This window comes from Labrus bergylta, chromosome 21, assembly GCF_963930695.1.
Source record: "Labrus bergylta chromosome 21, fLabBer1.1, whole genome shotgun sequence".
In the NCBI taxonomy this organism is placed as follows: domain Eukaryota; kingdom Metazoa; phylum Chordata; class Actinopteri; order Labriformes; family Labridae; genus Labrus; species Labrus bergylta.
Window position 1 is genome coordinate 10,466,696 of NC_089215.1, and position 19,268 is coordinate 10,485,963.

Sequence of the window (19,268 nt, forward strand, 5' to 3'; positions counted from 1 at the left end):
TTCTAACTTTTTAACATCTGTACTGTTTGTAGCACCAAGAACAAGGCACATTGATTTATTTCTTCAGTTGAAAATACATTAGAAATAAGATTTGACATTAAAAAAAGTGTACAGCTGGGCACTACATTGTTTATGGAACTTAATTTATAATAACTCATTTGTTTCTTGGGGACTATTTTGGTTTTAATATACGTCAGTCAGAGAGAGTTGTTATGTTATGCAGGCAGGAAGGTAGACCCCAAGCGTACTCCATGTTTAATATGCTAGTGAGTGTTGACAGCAGCAAGACAATGAATGTAAGAATGATTTGAAATCAACTGCACTGGCTATTTAATATCATTCCATGGAACATGTCGCCTGGTGCAACAATATGGATTACTGCTGTGTCTACATGATTTATACAAAAAAGGAGGTTTTGGCGCAAAGGAACAAGTTATGTCAAGATAGGCTTTTTACAGGATAAGAAAGCAATGAGAAAAAAATATATATATATACGTATATTTTAAATGCCAGTCAAATCTTTCAGTTGCAACAACGTAGAGCAAAAAAAGGCAGTCTGGTGTTTAGGGTTTGTGATAGTCGTTTTGAGCTGGCAGACATCAGCGGATTTCCCTCTACACAATTGTCAAGACAGACAAGGATTACCTGCAGAAAGTGACACATTTTACTGAGAAGGGGATGAATCCACATGAATTACTTTTTAACCTTTTACTATCCATGCTAAACAACAGGGAACAAGTATAATGTAGAAGTATTCATTGAAAGCATTCCCATATTTATTCATATAGTTATATTTATTCCATAGAGAAAAGGTATACAACTTAAACCTTAAACATAGGGGGGTGGATGTTAGATTTTGGCTGGTGGCCATGGTTTCAGCAAGATAATAAACTCTGAGATGGGCTGTTATTGAAAAATGATGTGCTTACAGCTGCCTGATGCAAGAATGGAGCTCAGTGCAACTCCGTCTCGCTCTTTGTGTCTGTCTGTGTTTGCCAGCATTTCCCACAGCTTCCCTTTTTATTATATCACAGCTCATTCTGCTTTACATATATTGGCATTGAGATAAACTGTTTTGTCAACTGTGAGCTCTCAACCTCAAATTACTTGCATCATCGTATGCCCTGCCAACCTCAATAGCCTGTTGTCACCTCTGTGATTGTCATTCTCCCACACACGCACACCCCCGCACCCTGCTTTCTCTCTTTTCATCCCAGTGGTAAGAATCGGTTTGCTCATCCTGATTTTCCACCTCCCCCACTTGCCTTTTTTGAAAGTCAAATCTTCCATCGTTCTCTCTCTCTCTCTCTCTCTCTCTCTCTCTGTCTCTCTCTCTCTCCCTCTCCCTCATGAAAGTCAAACCAAGAAATTGATGACCTCCCACCAGCTTCTGTCTTTTCTGCTTCTCTGACCTTACTTTGTAACATTTTTTTCTGCTTTTGCTGCTGGTTTTATAACTGTGAGAATAAGTAATGACAAAAAATAATAATTTTAATGAATCCCCTCCACGTTTAACAAACCTGCTTTCATGCTTCAGGCGATTAATCCAAGTTGCTGTATTACCCCTCTGTTGGCAACAACTTTCCAGTGTTTTGTTATATTACCAATCAATTTCATAATGGGCTCAGTATGGCCACAGTAATCGCTTCACTATCAACACTGTTCCTTAATATACATCATTAACATTTCCTTAAAATGTGCACCCATCTCTTTTATTTCAAAACATAACATTAGCATAGGGAGTGGTGAGCTCATAAAACCAACTAAGCTGTCTGTTCGTAAAGGACTGTCATGGGAATCATTGGTGCCTTGTTATCTATTTCAAGCTGAGGATCCTCTGTAGCAAATCCTATAGGAATTGTATACTGCATTCAGCTAATATATTAGCACTGCAAATATTTAGATTTTTGGACCCTTCAGCATGAATGTTATTTGCAGACCTTAAAAACAGCTGCCATTGGAACCAGTTGAATATGCCCTTACCTATTTGGTTATATGTTCTGCCAAACGCTTTAAGCATACTTATGCAAATCTACCTGGAATGTGTGGATATTAATGTACTAGTATGGTTAGAAACACTAAATTATGCTTTGTTGTCGTTCTCCACAAGGACCAAAACACAGCCTTAAGCACAGCTATATAAAGCTGGCATGGATCCTCAAGAATGTGCCAGCCACTGTCGAATCCCATTGATAAATACCATTCTCTGGATGTTTTTCAAAGTCTTGGTAAGAAGACTTCTGCCAGTAGTTGGAAAAATAATTATCCCAGATCAAACATGCTTTACCAAGGGACCCCTTTCCTCTGATAATATTTGCAGGCTCACATACTGAGTGCAATACATAAAATCCAACCCGTCTGTAGCCTGGTATAACCTGATGTTGAACTATAATTTCATTGTGTTGCATGACATTATCTTTGGAGGGTGCTAAGATATTTCAGAGATTTAATATTAATATATCAATGTGATAAAAAAAAAAACTCCATGCTAACCTATAGTTCTGGGTAATGTGGGAGGTGGCTGCTCATTGTTTTTATTCAAACAACTTAAAACATCTATTTAAGTGCTTACATAATTCTTTATAGACATTGTCCCCTATTTAAACATTCATATGTATCACATTCAATATCATTCTATGCAGATGACAAATTGATTTATAGGGCAAATGTTCAGAAAAAGTCTCAGTAAAAAGGACAGTATATTTGTCATCAAAATGAAGATCTCGCCCCCAATTATCAGTTCAATGATCCTTCTTGCACCTCCAACAGGACACTGAATAAAACAGGATGCTTTCTATGATGCTATGTGTGGAATGATAAAGGAGCCTATGCATGCATCATAAAGAAAATTCTTCAATTTGGAAGACTCTTACTGGTGCTTGTAAAGGCATTATGATTACATTTTTGTCATAGAGTATATATAGCACCAAGAATTAGTTTGCCACCATTATGGTGACTTTCATGTCTATCTCATAATGCGTTTAGGTGTGGATGGCCCTGTCGGTTAAATGTTTTTAAATCTACTTTAGGGTGCAGCTCAAGCAAAATCCTGGGCAAGCTTTCAGCTAATTGGCTGTCAAAATTGGCTCATTAGATGGTTACATAAGAGAGCTGTTAGTGAGACAACCAAGAAGACAACAAAGAAAGTTGAATAGAACATTAGATGCTTGTCAAATTGTATCTTCTGATGTGTTGTGGCCTGAATAGTAACACAAGTTTCTGTTTTGTGTGTGTAGACCTCCTCTGTGACGGTGAACATTGTGGTGACCGATGTGAATGACAATGACCCGCTATTCGATTCTTCACTGCCGGTGAACCTCACTGTCATTGAGGAGCAGGATCACGCCTATGTTGGACAGGTCAAGGTAGGCAGATGCACACAGACTTAAACTCATGCACAGAGAGGCAGCAAAACACACACTTTTTAATCCCTCTATTGCTTCATCCCTCCCTGCTCATTATTCCCCACTGTTAAATGATAATTTATGTATGTGTGAACATGTATGAACAAATATTTTGTATGTTACAGCATTTGTTTGTACAGCTGTGCAACCTTTGTGTGCTTTTCTTTACACTTATCCTTCATTGTATTGATGTATCTTGAGCAAAACTTAACAATTTATCTCCCTGCATCAAAAATGTTTGACTGCAAATCTGTCATTATACGTACATGCTTCCCTGCTGCTCTGGGCCTTTTAATTGCAGATTGCACTTGTTTACACTTGTTTTTTCTTCTGGTTTTATCTGCTTGTTTGAAACAAGTACCAACTTCTTGTGTCACTGTGGCTTAGCTCCTTTGTCAGTGATGTCTTGTTTCTTAAATCACTACACCACGGTCACCGCCCTGAGAAAAAGACACATGATCACTCAAACTATAAAGGCTCCTTTAAGCCTCATCAACATTTCTTTGTCTTCTCCTCTGCAGTTTTGTACGATACACACACACACACACACAAACACACACACAAAGATTCACACAGGCTCTAATTAAATTCTGCTCTTATAATCTTCCACAATGGGGACTATGGATCCCTAACATAACTCTGCAAACCTTGGTAGCTTTGTAATTAGGACTTCATTTTATTATACTCAGAGGACTTTCTGTGCATATTTGTAGGTAGAGAGGATTTTAGAGAATTGTGTGTGAGCATTTTGCACTTGGGGAAGGTTTCTAATTGGGTTTGGTGCTTTTCCCATACTTCTTATTGCTGCCTGAGAATTTTTGTATTCCCCTCCCACGCCCCCCGTGACAATAGATATCTGTCATCGTAAGGGAAGTTTGACTTTCCATAGATTTTTTTTTTTTGCGATCAATTTTTTATTTAGATAAGTGCTAAGAAACAACATCATACTTTACAAATGTGTTCCCTTTTCTTCCCTCCACCTCGTACATCTCACACAGGTACATAGTGAATTTGTGATATCGTCATGATCTATCAAACTTCAAACCTCCTTACACCTCCCCATCCTCCCTATGGTGACCCCCCACACATCCCCACCCTGAATCTCTACCCCCAAAGACAAAGAAAATAAAAACAAGCTTAAGGTCAAGCACGCTGCACACTGTCCTTAGCTAGGTTGTAGGCCGCATCCCACACTTGGAGGTTCTCAAGGCTGGCCCCATGCATTCAAGCCAAGACCGGCAGATAATTAACGCAGCAGAAATAGACAACTTTAAAGCTTGGTCCAAAAAAAAAGTTTTGGTGAACATTGGTCTACTGGTACAGAATTGGTGAGCGTTAAAATGCATCTTTTTTTTTTACATTGAGGATCAGTGTATGGAATAACTTTGCAGAATTATGGGCTTGACTGGTTGACTTTTTGTAGCTGTTTGGTAAAAGGCTAAAACTTTCCTTAACTCCATCTCTGTGTCTGTTACTCAATGACCCGAAAGGTAGGTAGAGTCAGCAATGTGGTAAGCGCTATCACTCCAAAACACCTCTTTAGAAACAGTTGTGTGATTTCACTGACACTAAATCCGTGTTTTATACAATGGTTTTCACTTGCATCATTATCTCACCTCCACTTACCCACTAAAACTTCCTGTTTTTGTACTTAATAACTGAGTATATATATATTCCCAAGACAGGGGTCATAGCAAAATCTGACACCTAGGGCACTGATCTTCAAAGATGCACCCCCATTCACGCCCTTGCTTGGATTTTCTCAAAGCTTAATTCAAAGCTTTCATGCAGCGATGTCAGGGGTTCAGGGGTCTGCTACTTTGCCAGGTTCTAAATCATGCTTCTCTGGTTGAATAGTGTGACCACTCCTGAGATAAATATATGGCCCCTCTAAATGGATGTCATGGATTTTCAACAGCCATACCGTTAACAGGTTTCAAACTTAAAGGTTCAATATTTCTTCCAATTTGTTCCAATTGGGCAGTTTTCCAAACTCGTAAACCCAACCTTAATCATAAAGAGGGCATTTAATTCAGAGCTTTCCAAGTTTTAACTCTCGCTCAGACCTTTGGGCCCCTTCCAAATTCAACATGCAAAAACACTATCCTAATCACTAGAGAGGGCACTTGAATGTATTCCAATCCTGAACTTCCTCCCTTTCAAGGACCCTTGGATTGTCTCCAAGCCAAAACAGACGGTGTGATCCCTCAGCAGGCCATGCAAGGCACGACTCCGGGCCTCATTCCAAACCCAGGGTCCCTACCTGTAGCTATTAAACAGATTTCCTGAAGAAGGAATGGGCCTGACCTTGGTGTGCTGGTTGCGTTGTACGAGTGAGCTGGAAAGAGAAATGCACGGGTGGCAGGGAGAAATGGCAGAGGGACACTATGCAGAGGAAAGAGGGGTAGAGAGCAGTAGAAAAGACTAAGCTAAGAGGGCACGGCTGCTTTTCTAACCTAAATGTAATGAGTTTAACACATGGTTTCTATTTCAAAGAAGATAAATAAATACCCAAATAAAACTGCAAACCTCCAGAGATGAGTCTTATGACTCTGTAAGATAGAATGATAGTACCGTAGGTCAGAAAATAAGAAATAAATGCAAAAAAATGTTAAAAACAAATCATAACAAATATAATGTAAATAGTGTGATGTCATCTAAACACTATACCAGACTTGTTTGGTTGTATGTGGTTGCATTTAAACATTACTGGGAAGCAGCACCTGAGTTGAAGAATCAAACATGATTTAACAAGCTCGCTTTCTGCCAAAGCACCTCTTCATTAGTCTACAGCCTCCACCACCAACACAACAGCAGATGATTGAGCTGATTTTTAGACCTTCAGCTGCAGACAGGAGAATGAATCAGTAAAATCACCTGCTGGAGCTGATAGGAGGAATGAAACATTGCACACTGTTGCAATGATTGCCTGTTTCTTCAGTGTGGTAGCTTACTCTCCACATGTACCATTAGTGGACAAAGCTTGTTTATCACTAACTGTGTATGCATCTTGTTGTTGTTTTTTTATTGTAAATCCTTTGAAATTGATTCGCTTAAAAATTATGTTCAGAGGGAAACTTACTTCAGAAAGTAGATTGATTTCTCAACATAATGTTTAAACTCCAGTAATCTTCCATTTACGACAGCAGCAGTTCACTATACACAAACACACACAAACACAAAACTGACTTTGTTTGCTGTGTATACCTTTGTTCCTTTTTGTTTATTTATTATGAAGAAATGTCTACTTGCAAACCCTACTTCAGTAGTAATACTGATAATAATAACTTACAGCACTTTTCAAAACAATTGACATAATGCTCTCCACTTATTACAAGGCAAAATACTTAAGGCAAATACACAAATACAGCTATAAGAAAAATAAATTAGAGCAAATAAGAGAAATACGATCCCAAAAAAGAAATGTAAAACGGTTAAAAAAAAAGGTAAAACAAAGCTAATGGTTCAGAAAAACCACAAACAAATAAATAAAGATGATTAAAATAGAAACTGGTGCTTTGGTTAAATGGAAAATGTCAATTTGTTATTGCTCTTTATTTATAAAACTTTATAAATATATTGATAGAGTTTGCCTGCCTCAGATTTCCAGGCAGGGAGTTCAAACTATGTGTGATCCCAACTGCAAACAAGCTGTGGTCACCCTTTGTGACCAGTCGAGATCAGCAGCCATTAGTAGCCAGTAAAGGGTTAGGGTTAGGGTTAGGGTTAGGGACTAATTGGGGCGGCCGTAGCTCAGTCCGTAGGGACTTGGGTTTGGAACCAGAGGGTCAGGTTCAAGTCCCTATGAGGACCATAATATGGAAGTTGGTCTAGTAGCTGGAGAGGTGACAGGGTACTTCCTGAGTACTGCTGAGGTTCCCTCGAGCAAGGCACTGGACCCCCCCCCCCCACTGCGCTGGTGTGCTCCCTGCATAGCAATGTTTAGCAGCCCCACTCTGACATCTCTCCACTAAAAAACATGTCCTGTGTGATTCGGGCCTATGGGTGTGAGAAGCCAGTCTCTCATTAACCAAGTGTAGAATTTCTCATCAAATTAATAAAGTATTTAACATTTAAAAAATAGATAATAATGTGGTCACTTCTCTTGCAGTATGAAAACTAGCAGCAGCGTTTTGAATACCCATATGATTTTTAGAGGTTTAACCAAAGACTTTCAGATTAAATGATGCATTGATGCGCCCCATAATTGATGTAAGACAAAAGCCATTTTAAATGAGCACCATTTAAATAGTTAAAATTCTGTGCAACACAAGAATTGTTTTTCTTCAGTGCCGTCCTGTCTTATATCCCGAAACCATTCTGATTAATCTTTTTACCCTATGTGAGGCCCCCCTACCCCCAATTGGGTAGCCACTGCTCTTAACTTTACTAACACAATGTGCTGGTACAAGTGCAGGACTGAATGTTTTACTTTGTCACACCAAATTGTTGAAATGGAGTTCAGGTGGAGAACAGAATGTACCTGATGCAGAAACAGGGTTTAAAAGAAGAAATGACACGGACACAAATTGAAACCCAATCACACCCTCACATGCAATGTAGAAGCAGGAATAATTTCAATGGCCTGTCTGTATGTGTATCTTTCTAAGAAAAGACTCTCCCACTGTTATTACACCTAACTCTATGGTTTATTGGTGCTGAAGAAGAATGTGCTCATAGACAGAATGAAAAAAAAGTCAGTAATTTAGTTTCACTTGCAGGTTCTTCTCTCGCTGTATCCAGGAATGAAATTAGAGTCTGAGGTGAGAAAGTGATGAATAGAGAAAAGTGGGAAATTTGGAGAGAAGAAGTGTGAGCACCAGAACAGGAGAGGAAGAGCTTGTGATTGTAGTGATTTTGTATTTTGTATATTTCAGGCCTTGAGCTTTTTTTTTTATTTCATGTTTTTGTCTGTGTGCGTTGAAAAGCAGCAGACGTTACGCTGCTGAGACATTAATCCTATTGTGTTTCTGGCTTTTAACTGTCTGGCAGCGTAATTATACTGAGAGAACTGTGAGAAAGACTGTGAGTGAGGGATAAGACACAAAACAAAGAGGGAATAGAAGAGGAGGATCGAGGCAAAGAAAGGGAAACAGACAGTACCTGACTCCAGGAACTGCAGACATCAATACACAGACATCAGGATGATTAAAGCTGCCTACATGTACTACCTAAACTATTTTATCCACTGTCTGGAATTAGATTCTTTAGAAACTTGACTGTAGTATGGACAATATTTGGATATTAAGCACCTGCCCCATACACAATATAAACTGTATTGATTAAAGAATTATTCAGGGCTGACTTGAGGGACATGCAACAACAGGTGGTGACTAGCTTGAGCCTCAACATTTTTTAGTTCAGCCCTAAATGACAACTCTCCTGTTGAAATCTCTCTTGTCTCCACTCACATCACATGTTCAACCACCCACTCACAACGGCACAAGCTGGAAGAGAGGAGAGATAAAGGTGCAGGTGTGGAGAAAAAAAACAACCTCAAGCTATTCTTCCAATCGAGAACATTTGGCTCAAAAGAAGAATGGCTTCAAAATAGAGGTTGTTTATTTGAATATTTTCCCAGGGTAGGAAACCCCTTGACCACCCTGCCAAGATAAGGGGTATGCCCCCTGAAAAATACTCCAGTTGTCCTCATATTTAACCACATTGTATAAGGATCGAGCTACACACAAATATAAACTCAATAAACAAAAGCATACATTTAATGTTTCAAACCTATTGAGGCATGTAAAGGTTTATCTGTCACAAAAGTATTGTTGGAACAAATCTCTGCGGTCGTTGGGTAGTAATGGTTTTGGGAAGGGGGCAAAAAAATCGTAATGTTGCCTAGGCTACCAAACTTTTGCCATTTGACATTGTTCATTCCTCATACAATCAACTTAGTAATCAATTAGTCGCATTGATGATGAGAACGCTAATAAGTCTAATTCTCCTCTTCGACGTCTCACAGTTGCACTTTCACAAATTGGCTTTTCTCCTGTTGTGTCCATCAGTACAAAATGTGTCTCTTAAAACTCCAACCCCTTACTGTATCTCCCTTTCTTGCCCCCCCCCCCCCCCCCCCCCCTCCCCCTTTACATTGTCCATATTTCATTCCGGCTCGCTCACTTCTCCAAACAAACAAGATAATCTCCCAAAGGCTGGATGCTCCGTTAATTTCATGATAGTTTTACACCCGGATATCGACGAATGCAAATTACATCAAGAGGACTTCATTATTCTCCACAGACTACAGAACACTGGCAAAACACAACCTCATTTCTATGAATCCTAATAGTGACTGTGTGAGGTAAGATGAAACTTTAATGAACCAAAATTGGATGAACAGGGAAAAATGGGTCAGTGCAACAGCAAGAAGTGACATGGCGCTGCAAATGAAATGGATGATAGATATGAACTGAGTCACTGAGGTTTGATAAACACATTAAACTGACAATTTTGACACTGCTGCGTCAATTCCAATTTCCAATATCCAGTTACATCAAGAAAATGGAGATGAAATGACAACCTACGTACATTATATAACGTAAAGACTGCGAAAGCATTCACTCAGAACTCAACTGACTTTTAATGCAGCGTTGAACCAATGGTCGTCATCCTCAAGTCATTTGAATGGATGAATGACATTTGTAATTGTGGAACTACTTTTTTAATCTCAAGAATAAACATGTTTCTCCAATTTCCATGATTGCTTATTTCAGTAGTATCATTTTTTTCAAACACCCTGCTCACTGTTGCTTGCTTTTCTGACGATATTTTTTCCTCTGTGTTGAATCTGGGCCAACCTCTCCTCTATCTGCACACTTGGTCTTATTTCAAGTGGGTTGAAGTGCACCTATAATTTATTTGTTTGCCCTCACAGCTTCGGCTGAATTGTGAGTAGGAGGGTTTAATTTTTTTTTTTAATTGAAGCGATTTATTATTTTAGTTTTAGATCAGCATTTTAATACAGCGTGAATAATGTGACAATTATTGGAATAATTCCCATGAAATGTTTCATGTTAACAAGTCCAAGTAGATCATTCTTAAATGGGTTTAATGATCCGTTTGGATTTCATCATCTTCAGTTTAGTGTGCTGTAGCTGTGAGCCTTGTATGCAACTGACACTAAGGTGTGTTGTTCTTTCAGAGTAAGAGTAAGGGTAACACTTTATTTGAAGCGGTATGCATAAGACTGACTTAACACTGTCATAGCCATGACATAACATGACACATGTCATGTTATGTCATGGCTATGCTGAAGCTGAAGGAGGCTTTACTGTATGAATGTTTCAAGAAGATTACATCATAGTGTTGACTACAAGTCTTGTATGTCACATCTTCATGGCAATATTTTGTAGTCTTTGAGCATTTGTTGTCGTTATTTATTTCTACCCCGTGAACACTGAAACATAATGTTGTCAATACAGGATCTTTTTATTCTGAGGCGACACAGTTTGAGTTTTTAACATTTTTGCAACAATTCTCCTTCTTTTTAATGTTCTGATGGGAAGTCCTGATCGCTCAAACTCTGAAAAATAGTATTTTACACCAACACGTTGCATCGTTTTCTTTTTTACCTTTAGCTTTGAAAACAGGTGTGAATCAATTATTTTCAATACCCACTTGAATGAGGCAATTATATATTTCTTGTGGTGACTATGAGAGGCAGAAGCAGCGTAAACAAGGGTTATTTCCTCACACTCATACACACATACACACACAGCAAGTTGATATTTCCTCTGTTCTGCTCCCCTGCACCTGCTGGGCTCTCATCTATTTTAACATCATCAGAGTGCTGATTGGACAGGCTGAACAGTCTGACGAGGTGAAAAGGCACACCAGCAGCAATTTGTTACCTTCTCAACAGCGTATTAGGCTCAGGAGATGATGAGGAGATGGAGTCAGAGTTTTTTGACTGGTGCGTAAAGTTGGAGAGTTGAATGAAGTGCAGCAAAGAAAAGAAAAAGACACCTAGTGCTTCTAGTTCCAAGTGAAAATCAGAACCACTGTCTCATTAACTCTGGGAAAGTTTTACAATTGCTCCTAAGTTTAATTCTCTGGACAGTTGGCAAGGCTGAGGGAAATGTGAAAATGTGAGAAGGCAAGACAGAGAAGAACACAGAGGTGTGTCTTTGTCACCTTGTCGAAGCTCTACCTGAAAAGTTTCAAACCTACATAACGGAGCAAAAACGCGAGAACAGAAGTAAGAAAGGCATTAAAAAAAGGAATGGAGGAAAAAAAGCACTGAGTCATCCGTCAGATCATTTCTACATGACGCTATGACCTCTCTTAGCTGAAGTTTAAAAAAGACGTGAGAGTATTAAATAGTTAGGGTTAGAAGAATAAGGTCAAACGTTTAGAATCAATACAGTTGAATTGTTGGTGTGTACTCATTTGAATAAAAGCAGCCTGAGGACAGCAGAACTGATTGATTCTTCTCGTCTGAGTCATTCTGCAGTATCTCTCCTGTCAAACAGACGCATTCATTTCAATTATTTTTTACTTGATTCCAAATGAAAGGCTTTTGGGACTTATACACACAGTGTTCACACACAGTTTGCTGGATTTGAGAGGAAGTTGAATTAAAACGGACAGCTTGATACATTTCACAGATTTCAAAACAGACTATTTAAGTCTTTAATCATGAGCATCAGCATCAAAAAGCACTCATGTTGTCTTTCGTCATGCATACGTTAATTTACTATTTGTATGTGTCTGCGTGTAGGCTACTGACCCAGATCTGGGAGCGAGCGGTCAGGTCCATTACCGGCTCGTCAACCACCAGAAGCTGTTTTCCATCAACGCCACGGGAGCCATCAGAACCGCGATGCCACTGGACAGAGAGGTGACAGGAAGTGACCGATAAGCAAAAAAACGACAGGCAAAAAAAATCCATACAACAGTGTGACCATATTCCATTGCTGTACTGTTGATGTTTGACAGTGATTCTCTGTCATCCTTCAGATCAAAGGTCACTACTTTCTGATCGTTGAAGCCTGGGATGGTGCCGTGGACCCTCGGCGCTCCAGAATGACGCTGTTAATCAACGTCCTGGACGTAGACGACAACAGCCCCACCTTCACACAGCAAACCTACAATGTCATCTTACCTGAGAACACCCCAGAGGACACAGTCATTTTACAGTTAAAGGTGAGCGAGTCAATTCAACCATTCGAACAAACATAGAATGTAGACGATTTTAAAATGATCTGGTGCAAAATAAATGAGATTTTTAGTTTATGCACAGCACAAACGCAGAAGGCTGCAACTATTTTTGCTTCGTCAGGTACAATTTTTCAAGCAAATTTTTGTGGTGACCATCAAGACCTTGTTAATTCCGACTTGCAAGAAATACTAATACCTTCCTAAGCTTTTTCATCACCTCTTTCAGTCACATGACTTAAATCTCCATGGGTTTTACATTTCTTGACAGACTGATTCTTTTTTTTAAAAGAGTGATCCTTTTCTTGTGTTTAACACTGGTTCAACTCACACTCCTGACTCAATTTGGTGCTTCCCTCTCTCTCTCCCTGCATTTCCTGTCGCTCTATAGCTGATCTAACAAACAAAGACAACGGCCAAAAACGTGAAATAAAAAAGTACATCTACTGCCATATACGCACCCTTACTATACCTTTCTGTGATAACATTATATCCTCACAATGGTGCACACACAACATGTGTCCAATAAACTGTGTGCAAATTCAAATTAAAACATTCTTCTTTTTGGCAGTTGCTTAATATTACCAAGTAAAAACAGAAAACAGAGACCATGAAGTCAATTTTGTGACTTTTAATCAAACTGCCTGAGTGTTTTTTTTCTTGAGTCCAATAAATGCATTTCAAATCATGAGATCAAGTCCAGGCATTAAGACCGATCTTTTTTTTGTTTCTTTTAGAGTTTCTTATCCTGACATTCCTTTTAATTTGAAATTGAACCAAACTGGTTTCATTTAATGTTCCAGTCAGAAAAAGAAATGTTCTAAAAAGACGTTTCATTTTGAACTCATGAACACTGAAAGTCAGAGATAGTTATAAAACAGAGGGCAAATAAGAGACGGACCATCGGCTGGACCATATGTGTTATCACCACAGGGGTTTTAGAAACACCAGCTCAACCTAGTCATAATGAAAATACTCCAGTCTGTTACTTGATACAGCACATGTAGACTTTTTTTTTCTTATATTCCTCCTGGCAAGTATGAAAAATTCAAGCTGCCGTAAAAAATTCACACGGCTGTAATATAACTTTTTTCCTCTTTCATCCTTTGTAGGCAATAGATGCTGACCTCAGCTCCAACCTCACATATCGAATAAGAAGTGAAGGCTTGGACCAAGAGATCTTTCAACTTTTCCGCATCAACATGGTGACGGGAGAGGTGTCCGTTCGCAAAGTCCTGGACTACGAGGCTCTCTCTGACCCAGAACCCACATACACATTCACTGTGGAGGCCACAGACATGGAGGGATCCATGCCTCCTGGCCTGGCCTCTGTCACTGTCAGGATCATGGTGAGTGTGTGGGAGTGTGTTTACGCGTTGGGTTGTCTTTCTAAGAGTGAGGTCAGAGAGACAAGTGAGGCCACTGCTTCTCTCTTTTAGTTCACTTTCTTTTCAGCCGAAGGGAAAAAGTCTTTGAGGCAAATTTCTTCTTGGTAATGGCTAAAGTTTAGAAATGTTAACCCGGTTAAGAAGTTGAGTCTTTACCAGCTTTGGAAATATGACGATGAAGGATAAAATGATGTTGTAGTCTTGGACCACGGGCCAAGCTAGGTTTTGGCCTCAGTTTAAAAATAAAATCAGTTAAGTCTCCATCCTTTGTAGAAAACAAAATCTTGAAAATTGAGTGGTCCTGCTCTGCGTCTGACACGTTTCATGTTTTTATCTGCTGTCCTGAATGGTTGTCGACATCTCCCGATGCGAGGCAAATGACCCTGGGGTAATAAAGTTTTTATTCATTCATTCAGAATGAGTTGACACATCCCTGATGGAGCCTAAAGTTTGTTAATGAACGACCTTGTTTTTGCAGTATTCTTTTGTATGACAAACTTTATGTGGAGTTGAAGTTCTCCGTAGAACTCACAAGCTTCGTCCATCTCGGGGAGAGTTAGTCTGAGTGGTTTGTCCATTGCCCTGTTCTGTGATAAGACTATAAGCTAAACGTCACTATGCCTGAACCAACCAAGAAATGACTGATGACTACAGACAATGTGAAAATCCCCCAAAAAAAAGAAAAAGGAAGAAAGTGTGGGTGTCGAATAAACGGTCAAACTGTCTGCATGGACACAGTTTGGATCGCTGTTAAGTTATGTCCAAACAGAAACCAAATCATTTTCTTGCGATACTCACATCAGTTTGTCCTCTGGATTCAGTGTATATTTACAGTACAATGGTTCAACCCCTAACCCCAACCCTAACCCTTCATACTGCATTTGCTTGAACCAAGAATAAAGAGATTTAGTTGTGATTTAATTGCAATAAACAGGTCGAAAAGAAGCCTGAGTAAACACATCTGATGAGGAAATAATGAATGAATTCTAAGGTCAGCGGATAACTTGGAAAAATAAATGCTAATTTTAAACCAAGATCAGATCAACCATTTGTGACAACAGAGGAAATCTCAACACAGATTGGCTTTTGAAACACAGCATTGCAGACATTTCTCTATTGATTTGAATTTTTTGGCACATTTTCAGCATTCTCTCAGATCCAGCATTGCTCGGAACTTGTACGGCAGTCAGCCGGAGCACCATACTCGCCTTCTGCTTTTATTTCCCTCCCTGTGATGCTGAAAGGCTGCATAGGGAGTGTTTAGTGCTTCTGATCCATTTGTATCTGTTTTATTAAGATGTGCAGGCAATTGTTTGGTGAAAAGCTTTGGTACATTCATCTCCTGTCAGGACTCTCTGACATTCAAGACTTCAGAGCAATAAGCTGCCGATTTCATTCCTTTTCACACCACCTTTGTTTACCCCCTCTTTTCCCCCTGCGCTGTCTCAATTTGACATGTGTGAAAGAAGTTTTAAAATCCATCATTCAGCTAGAACGCAGGGCAATCAAAAACACATTTTTTTTCCCCTTTGTGAGGTGCCCTTCCTTTCAAACTTGCTGCTATTCTCTGGTACTGCTGACAACCTGCATTGGTAAAAAAAAAAAAAAAAAACGACCCAAAGGTATTCTGTCCTGTGGCGATCCCATTTATCCTACTCACAGAATAATGGTTATCATTTTGGGCCCAAAGTCAAACTTTAGGATTAGCTTTAGCGTTAAGTATTGTATTCAGGCCACTTGGATAAGGGGTTGTAACCATTTGAAGCTGTTACATTTTCTCCCCTTCAGAAGATAAATCTTTCCAAACACATGAAGTTGAATCCACCTTAGTGAGTATCTGAAACTGAATGAGTATAGGTTCTGCAGGAAAACGACAAAAAACTGCAACAATTGGTGTATTTTATACTGAAAGTACCACTTCCATGCTCCTACGTGTGTTTTTGTGTGTTTCTCTCTCTCCAGGACATGAATGACTTTTCCCCTGTGTTCAGCCAGTCAGTGTACCGAGGCGCTGTTGCCCCTAATGCTGTCAAGGGAACCATCGTAACCACAGTGATGGCCAATGACTCTGACCCAGCGGTGAGCATTTCCTGCTGCTGATATTCAATCAAACTGCTTTTCACAGTGTGTCCCTCAAATCGTGAGTGGCAATGAAGCAAGATAATGATGCTTGACTCCTGTTTGTGAATGTGTTTGCACTGTTTTTTCTACCCCTTTGTAGCACTTTGTGATCCCTCAATTGAGCTTTTTACTCCAAACGTCCTTGTTATATTGGTTTGTTTATTCCACTTGCTGTAGAAACGAAGGTCAGCCCACTTTAGAGCTCCCGTGTAAGCTGTTAGATAGTTTGCTGTGGTTAACACCAGGTTTTAAAGGTGATGCAATGCTCACACTGGGGTCCTAGTGCAAGTTTCACGATTGCTTGTGTGGATTTGCTGAGTCACACAGCTTCATATTTAGATCCAGATCTGCAGAATAGCTGTGTGAGAAATAGCTCTCATCTCTATTCAAAACAAAAAGAAAAATCAAAAACAAGAAAACAACTGGTAGATCTGCAATTTTACTGGATACATTATTATGAATCACCAGAGAAGTATTCATAGAAAGCCAAAAAAAAAAACCTGTACTTTGCATCACTGCACAAGAAGCCATGATCTTATATTCCTGTGAAATCGTCTACACCGGTGATATTTCCCCATAAGCCTCTTTTAAAGCCCCATGTTTCTCTGACTAATGTTTCCTGCCTTCTTCCTACATCAGCTGAATTGATTCAGTCTTGAGGTTTAAGCATCCATATTGACTCTCCAGGGTCAAAAAGTTTCATTATAACGCCCCAGCTCTCTACTTTTAGGGCTCTCAGGGCTCATACAAGGCACTAAATACCACCTTAACAGCCCTGGATATACTGTATGTTTGATATTTGGTTTGTTGTGTCGCTTAAGTGTCACTTATCCCCTTCAGACCCGAGATTTACCTCTTAAGCACAAATCTTTATAAGAGTTTGTCACAGCAGAGTTTTGCTGACTCACTAGAAGCTGTTATCTCAGCAGAGCTTACATTGGAGCAGACAGCTCTGAAGTTAGTGCAGTGCTTCTACAAAATGTAACTGCTTTATGAATGATTAAATAGAACAAGAATAACTGTTTGTATGTGTGTATGTGCTCCCTCTGTGTGTCTAATGAAAGTATATCGATGTTTTTCCACTTCTTTTATTTTTTCTGCTGTTGCTTTTATAATCTTTTAAGAAACATGAGCTTAGAATCGTGTCTGTTTGCACTTTCAGTAGCAGGTTTAATCAACTCAGAAATCATCTGTGTCCCAAACAGCCATCAAAATGACTAAACAAGCCCTAATCTTACTGAACATGAATCATTACATGAAACGAAAAAAAAACGGTTTTCTTACCTGATGACCTAACTGTAAATCAAGCGAAAATGGAAGCAATGAAAAAGGGCTCCTCACTCCCACTAAACTGCCACTAGGTGCGCATTAAATTAATTACAAAAAGTTTATTGAAAAAACTCTGGCATTTTCATCTAAATCAAACTACACCTTTATCAAACCAGGGGGCGACCTCAAGTACTGAAACATTAAGCCAATGCAGAAGAGAAAACTGCAGCTCCTCAAGTGTCCACTTGAGGCTGGCTCCAAAAACCAAGGAACCCCTTCAGAGCTCATATATGGCCATCCAGCCTGCATCAATTCCACCTCAATGGCCTCCTTCTCTGTGAGCTGGTCAGTGGATTCCAGCATTACCAATATTATGACTGTAATCTATGGGCTTCTTAATACCTCGTCAGAAACCATCCAGTGACAGCGTCCATGTTTTACACAGTCTAGGTTTCAAACTGTCAGAAAGAAGAGTAAAGACATTTACAGAGATTTACAGATTACACAACGAGTTAAAGATGGAGTGGGCAGACTGCAGTCACGTAACATTTAAGAAGGATCATGACATGCTTGGTCCAATCCAGTAGCAGCAATCAGTCTTAATGGACCAATCAGAGACAGCACTTGCATCAGCACCAATTTACACAAACACATGCAAACAGACATAGACACACTCTCACATGTGGCAATCCCACTGACCACGGTACATTTAACCAGAACAGAAAAATAACTTTGACCCAAACTCTATTTACTAGCAACATGGCTTTGTAGTGGTGGTTTTCTACACATTAGATCGCAGTGTACTCTCAGCTGCCGTCTGTATCTTTACTTAATTTAAAATAACTATAGCCTCAATCAAGATTAATGTTCACTTGCATGTAGAATCGTTTTCTCTCCCAAAGAAAGAGACAGACAAATGTTTGATAAAGGTCATCTCCCAAACAATCAGACACACTTTTTACACTGAAAAAAGTTTAGAAGGTATAGAACATTAGGGTACTTTTATTATGTAAATAAATCAGTTTTATTTATTTCTTGACATTTAGAGTCAAATTAGTCTCACCAGCAGATGGCCACTCATTATAAACTTTACAGTTTGATCCACGGTCATTAGACTGCCTAGACTGGGACCTAATTTATTCCAAATGGTGATTTTTAACACATCATATGTTTTCAGACAAGGACACGTTTTGACTTTTAGTCCCAAACTAATTACCTTAAATACTAAATACTGTGACATTTCTCAGGCTGTCATTACTACATTATGCTGTTTCTAGGTGCTACTTTGCGAAACGTTTTTTTTTTTGTGGCAGCATTAAAGAGAGTCTGTGAGAGCTATCTTGTGTTAATGACAGGTTATTCAAAAAATGTCATCCTAATTGTACTTTTTGTCTTCACAGGGCACTCCAGCAGGTCTAGTGCGATACAAAGTGGACCAGGAGGCTCATCCGTACTCTGCCAGTATATTTGATGTAGAGGAAAAGACGGGGCATGTGGTCACCAGAGTAAACCTCAATGAGGAACCCAACTTAAAGTTCAGTGTAAGTATTCACACATAGCAGGAGCTCACCAATAATCTATACAGTACACGGTAATGTATGACATGGGTCATCAGCCCGGGGTCTGGACCCCCCAAAAGTCATAGGATGATTCTAGCAGGCTCTGAGACTTTTATTTATTTAAAGAATTAAAGTAAAAAATGAAATACTGCTAGACTAGCTGATGCTTATTTTTCTTTTTTTCTGGACTATTCTTAAGCCATGCTTGCAAATTGGTTTCTGAGATGGCAGTGTCAATCAACTTTAATTCAATAGTCTGAAAAGGGAAACTAACAACTTGATTGAACCTCTGCTACAAAAAGAGATGCAACAGCAAATTGGAATTGCTACATAGTAAGAAACACACAAAACCAAGTGAGGTAATG

General features: G+C 39.3%; 1 protein-coding gene across 1 annotated transcript in view; it reads left to right on the plus strand.

Moving 5' to 3' along the window:
* Nucleotides 1-19,268, plus strand: part of LOC109990583 (protocadherin-15) — a 184,322-nt gene that overhangs the window by 97,455 nt on the left and 67,599 nt on the right. The window contains exons 20-25 of the mRNA XM_065949432.1: nucleotides 3,237-3,365; nucleotides 12,130-12,249; nucleotides 12,369-12,554; nucleotides 13,679-13,915; nucleotides 15,917-16,033; nucleotides 18,745-18,885. Of these exons, the coding sequence (XP_065805504.1) occupies nucleotides 3,237-3,365; nucleotides 12,130-12,249; nucleotides 12,369-12,554; nucleotides 13,679-13,915; nucleotides 15,917-16,033; nucleotides 18,745-18,885 (930 nt within the window). The remainder of the gene's footprint in view (nucleotides 1-3,236; nucleotides 3,366-12,129; nucleotides 12,250-12,368; nucleotides 12,555-13,678; nucleotides 13,916-15,916; nucleotides 16,034-18,744; nucleotides 18,886-19,268) is intronic.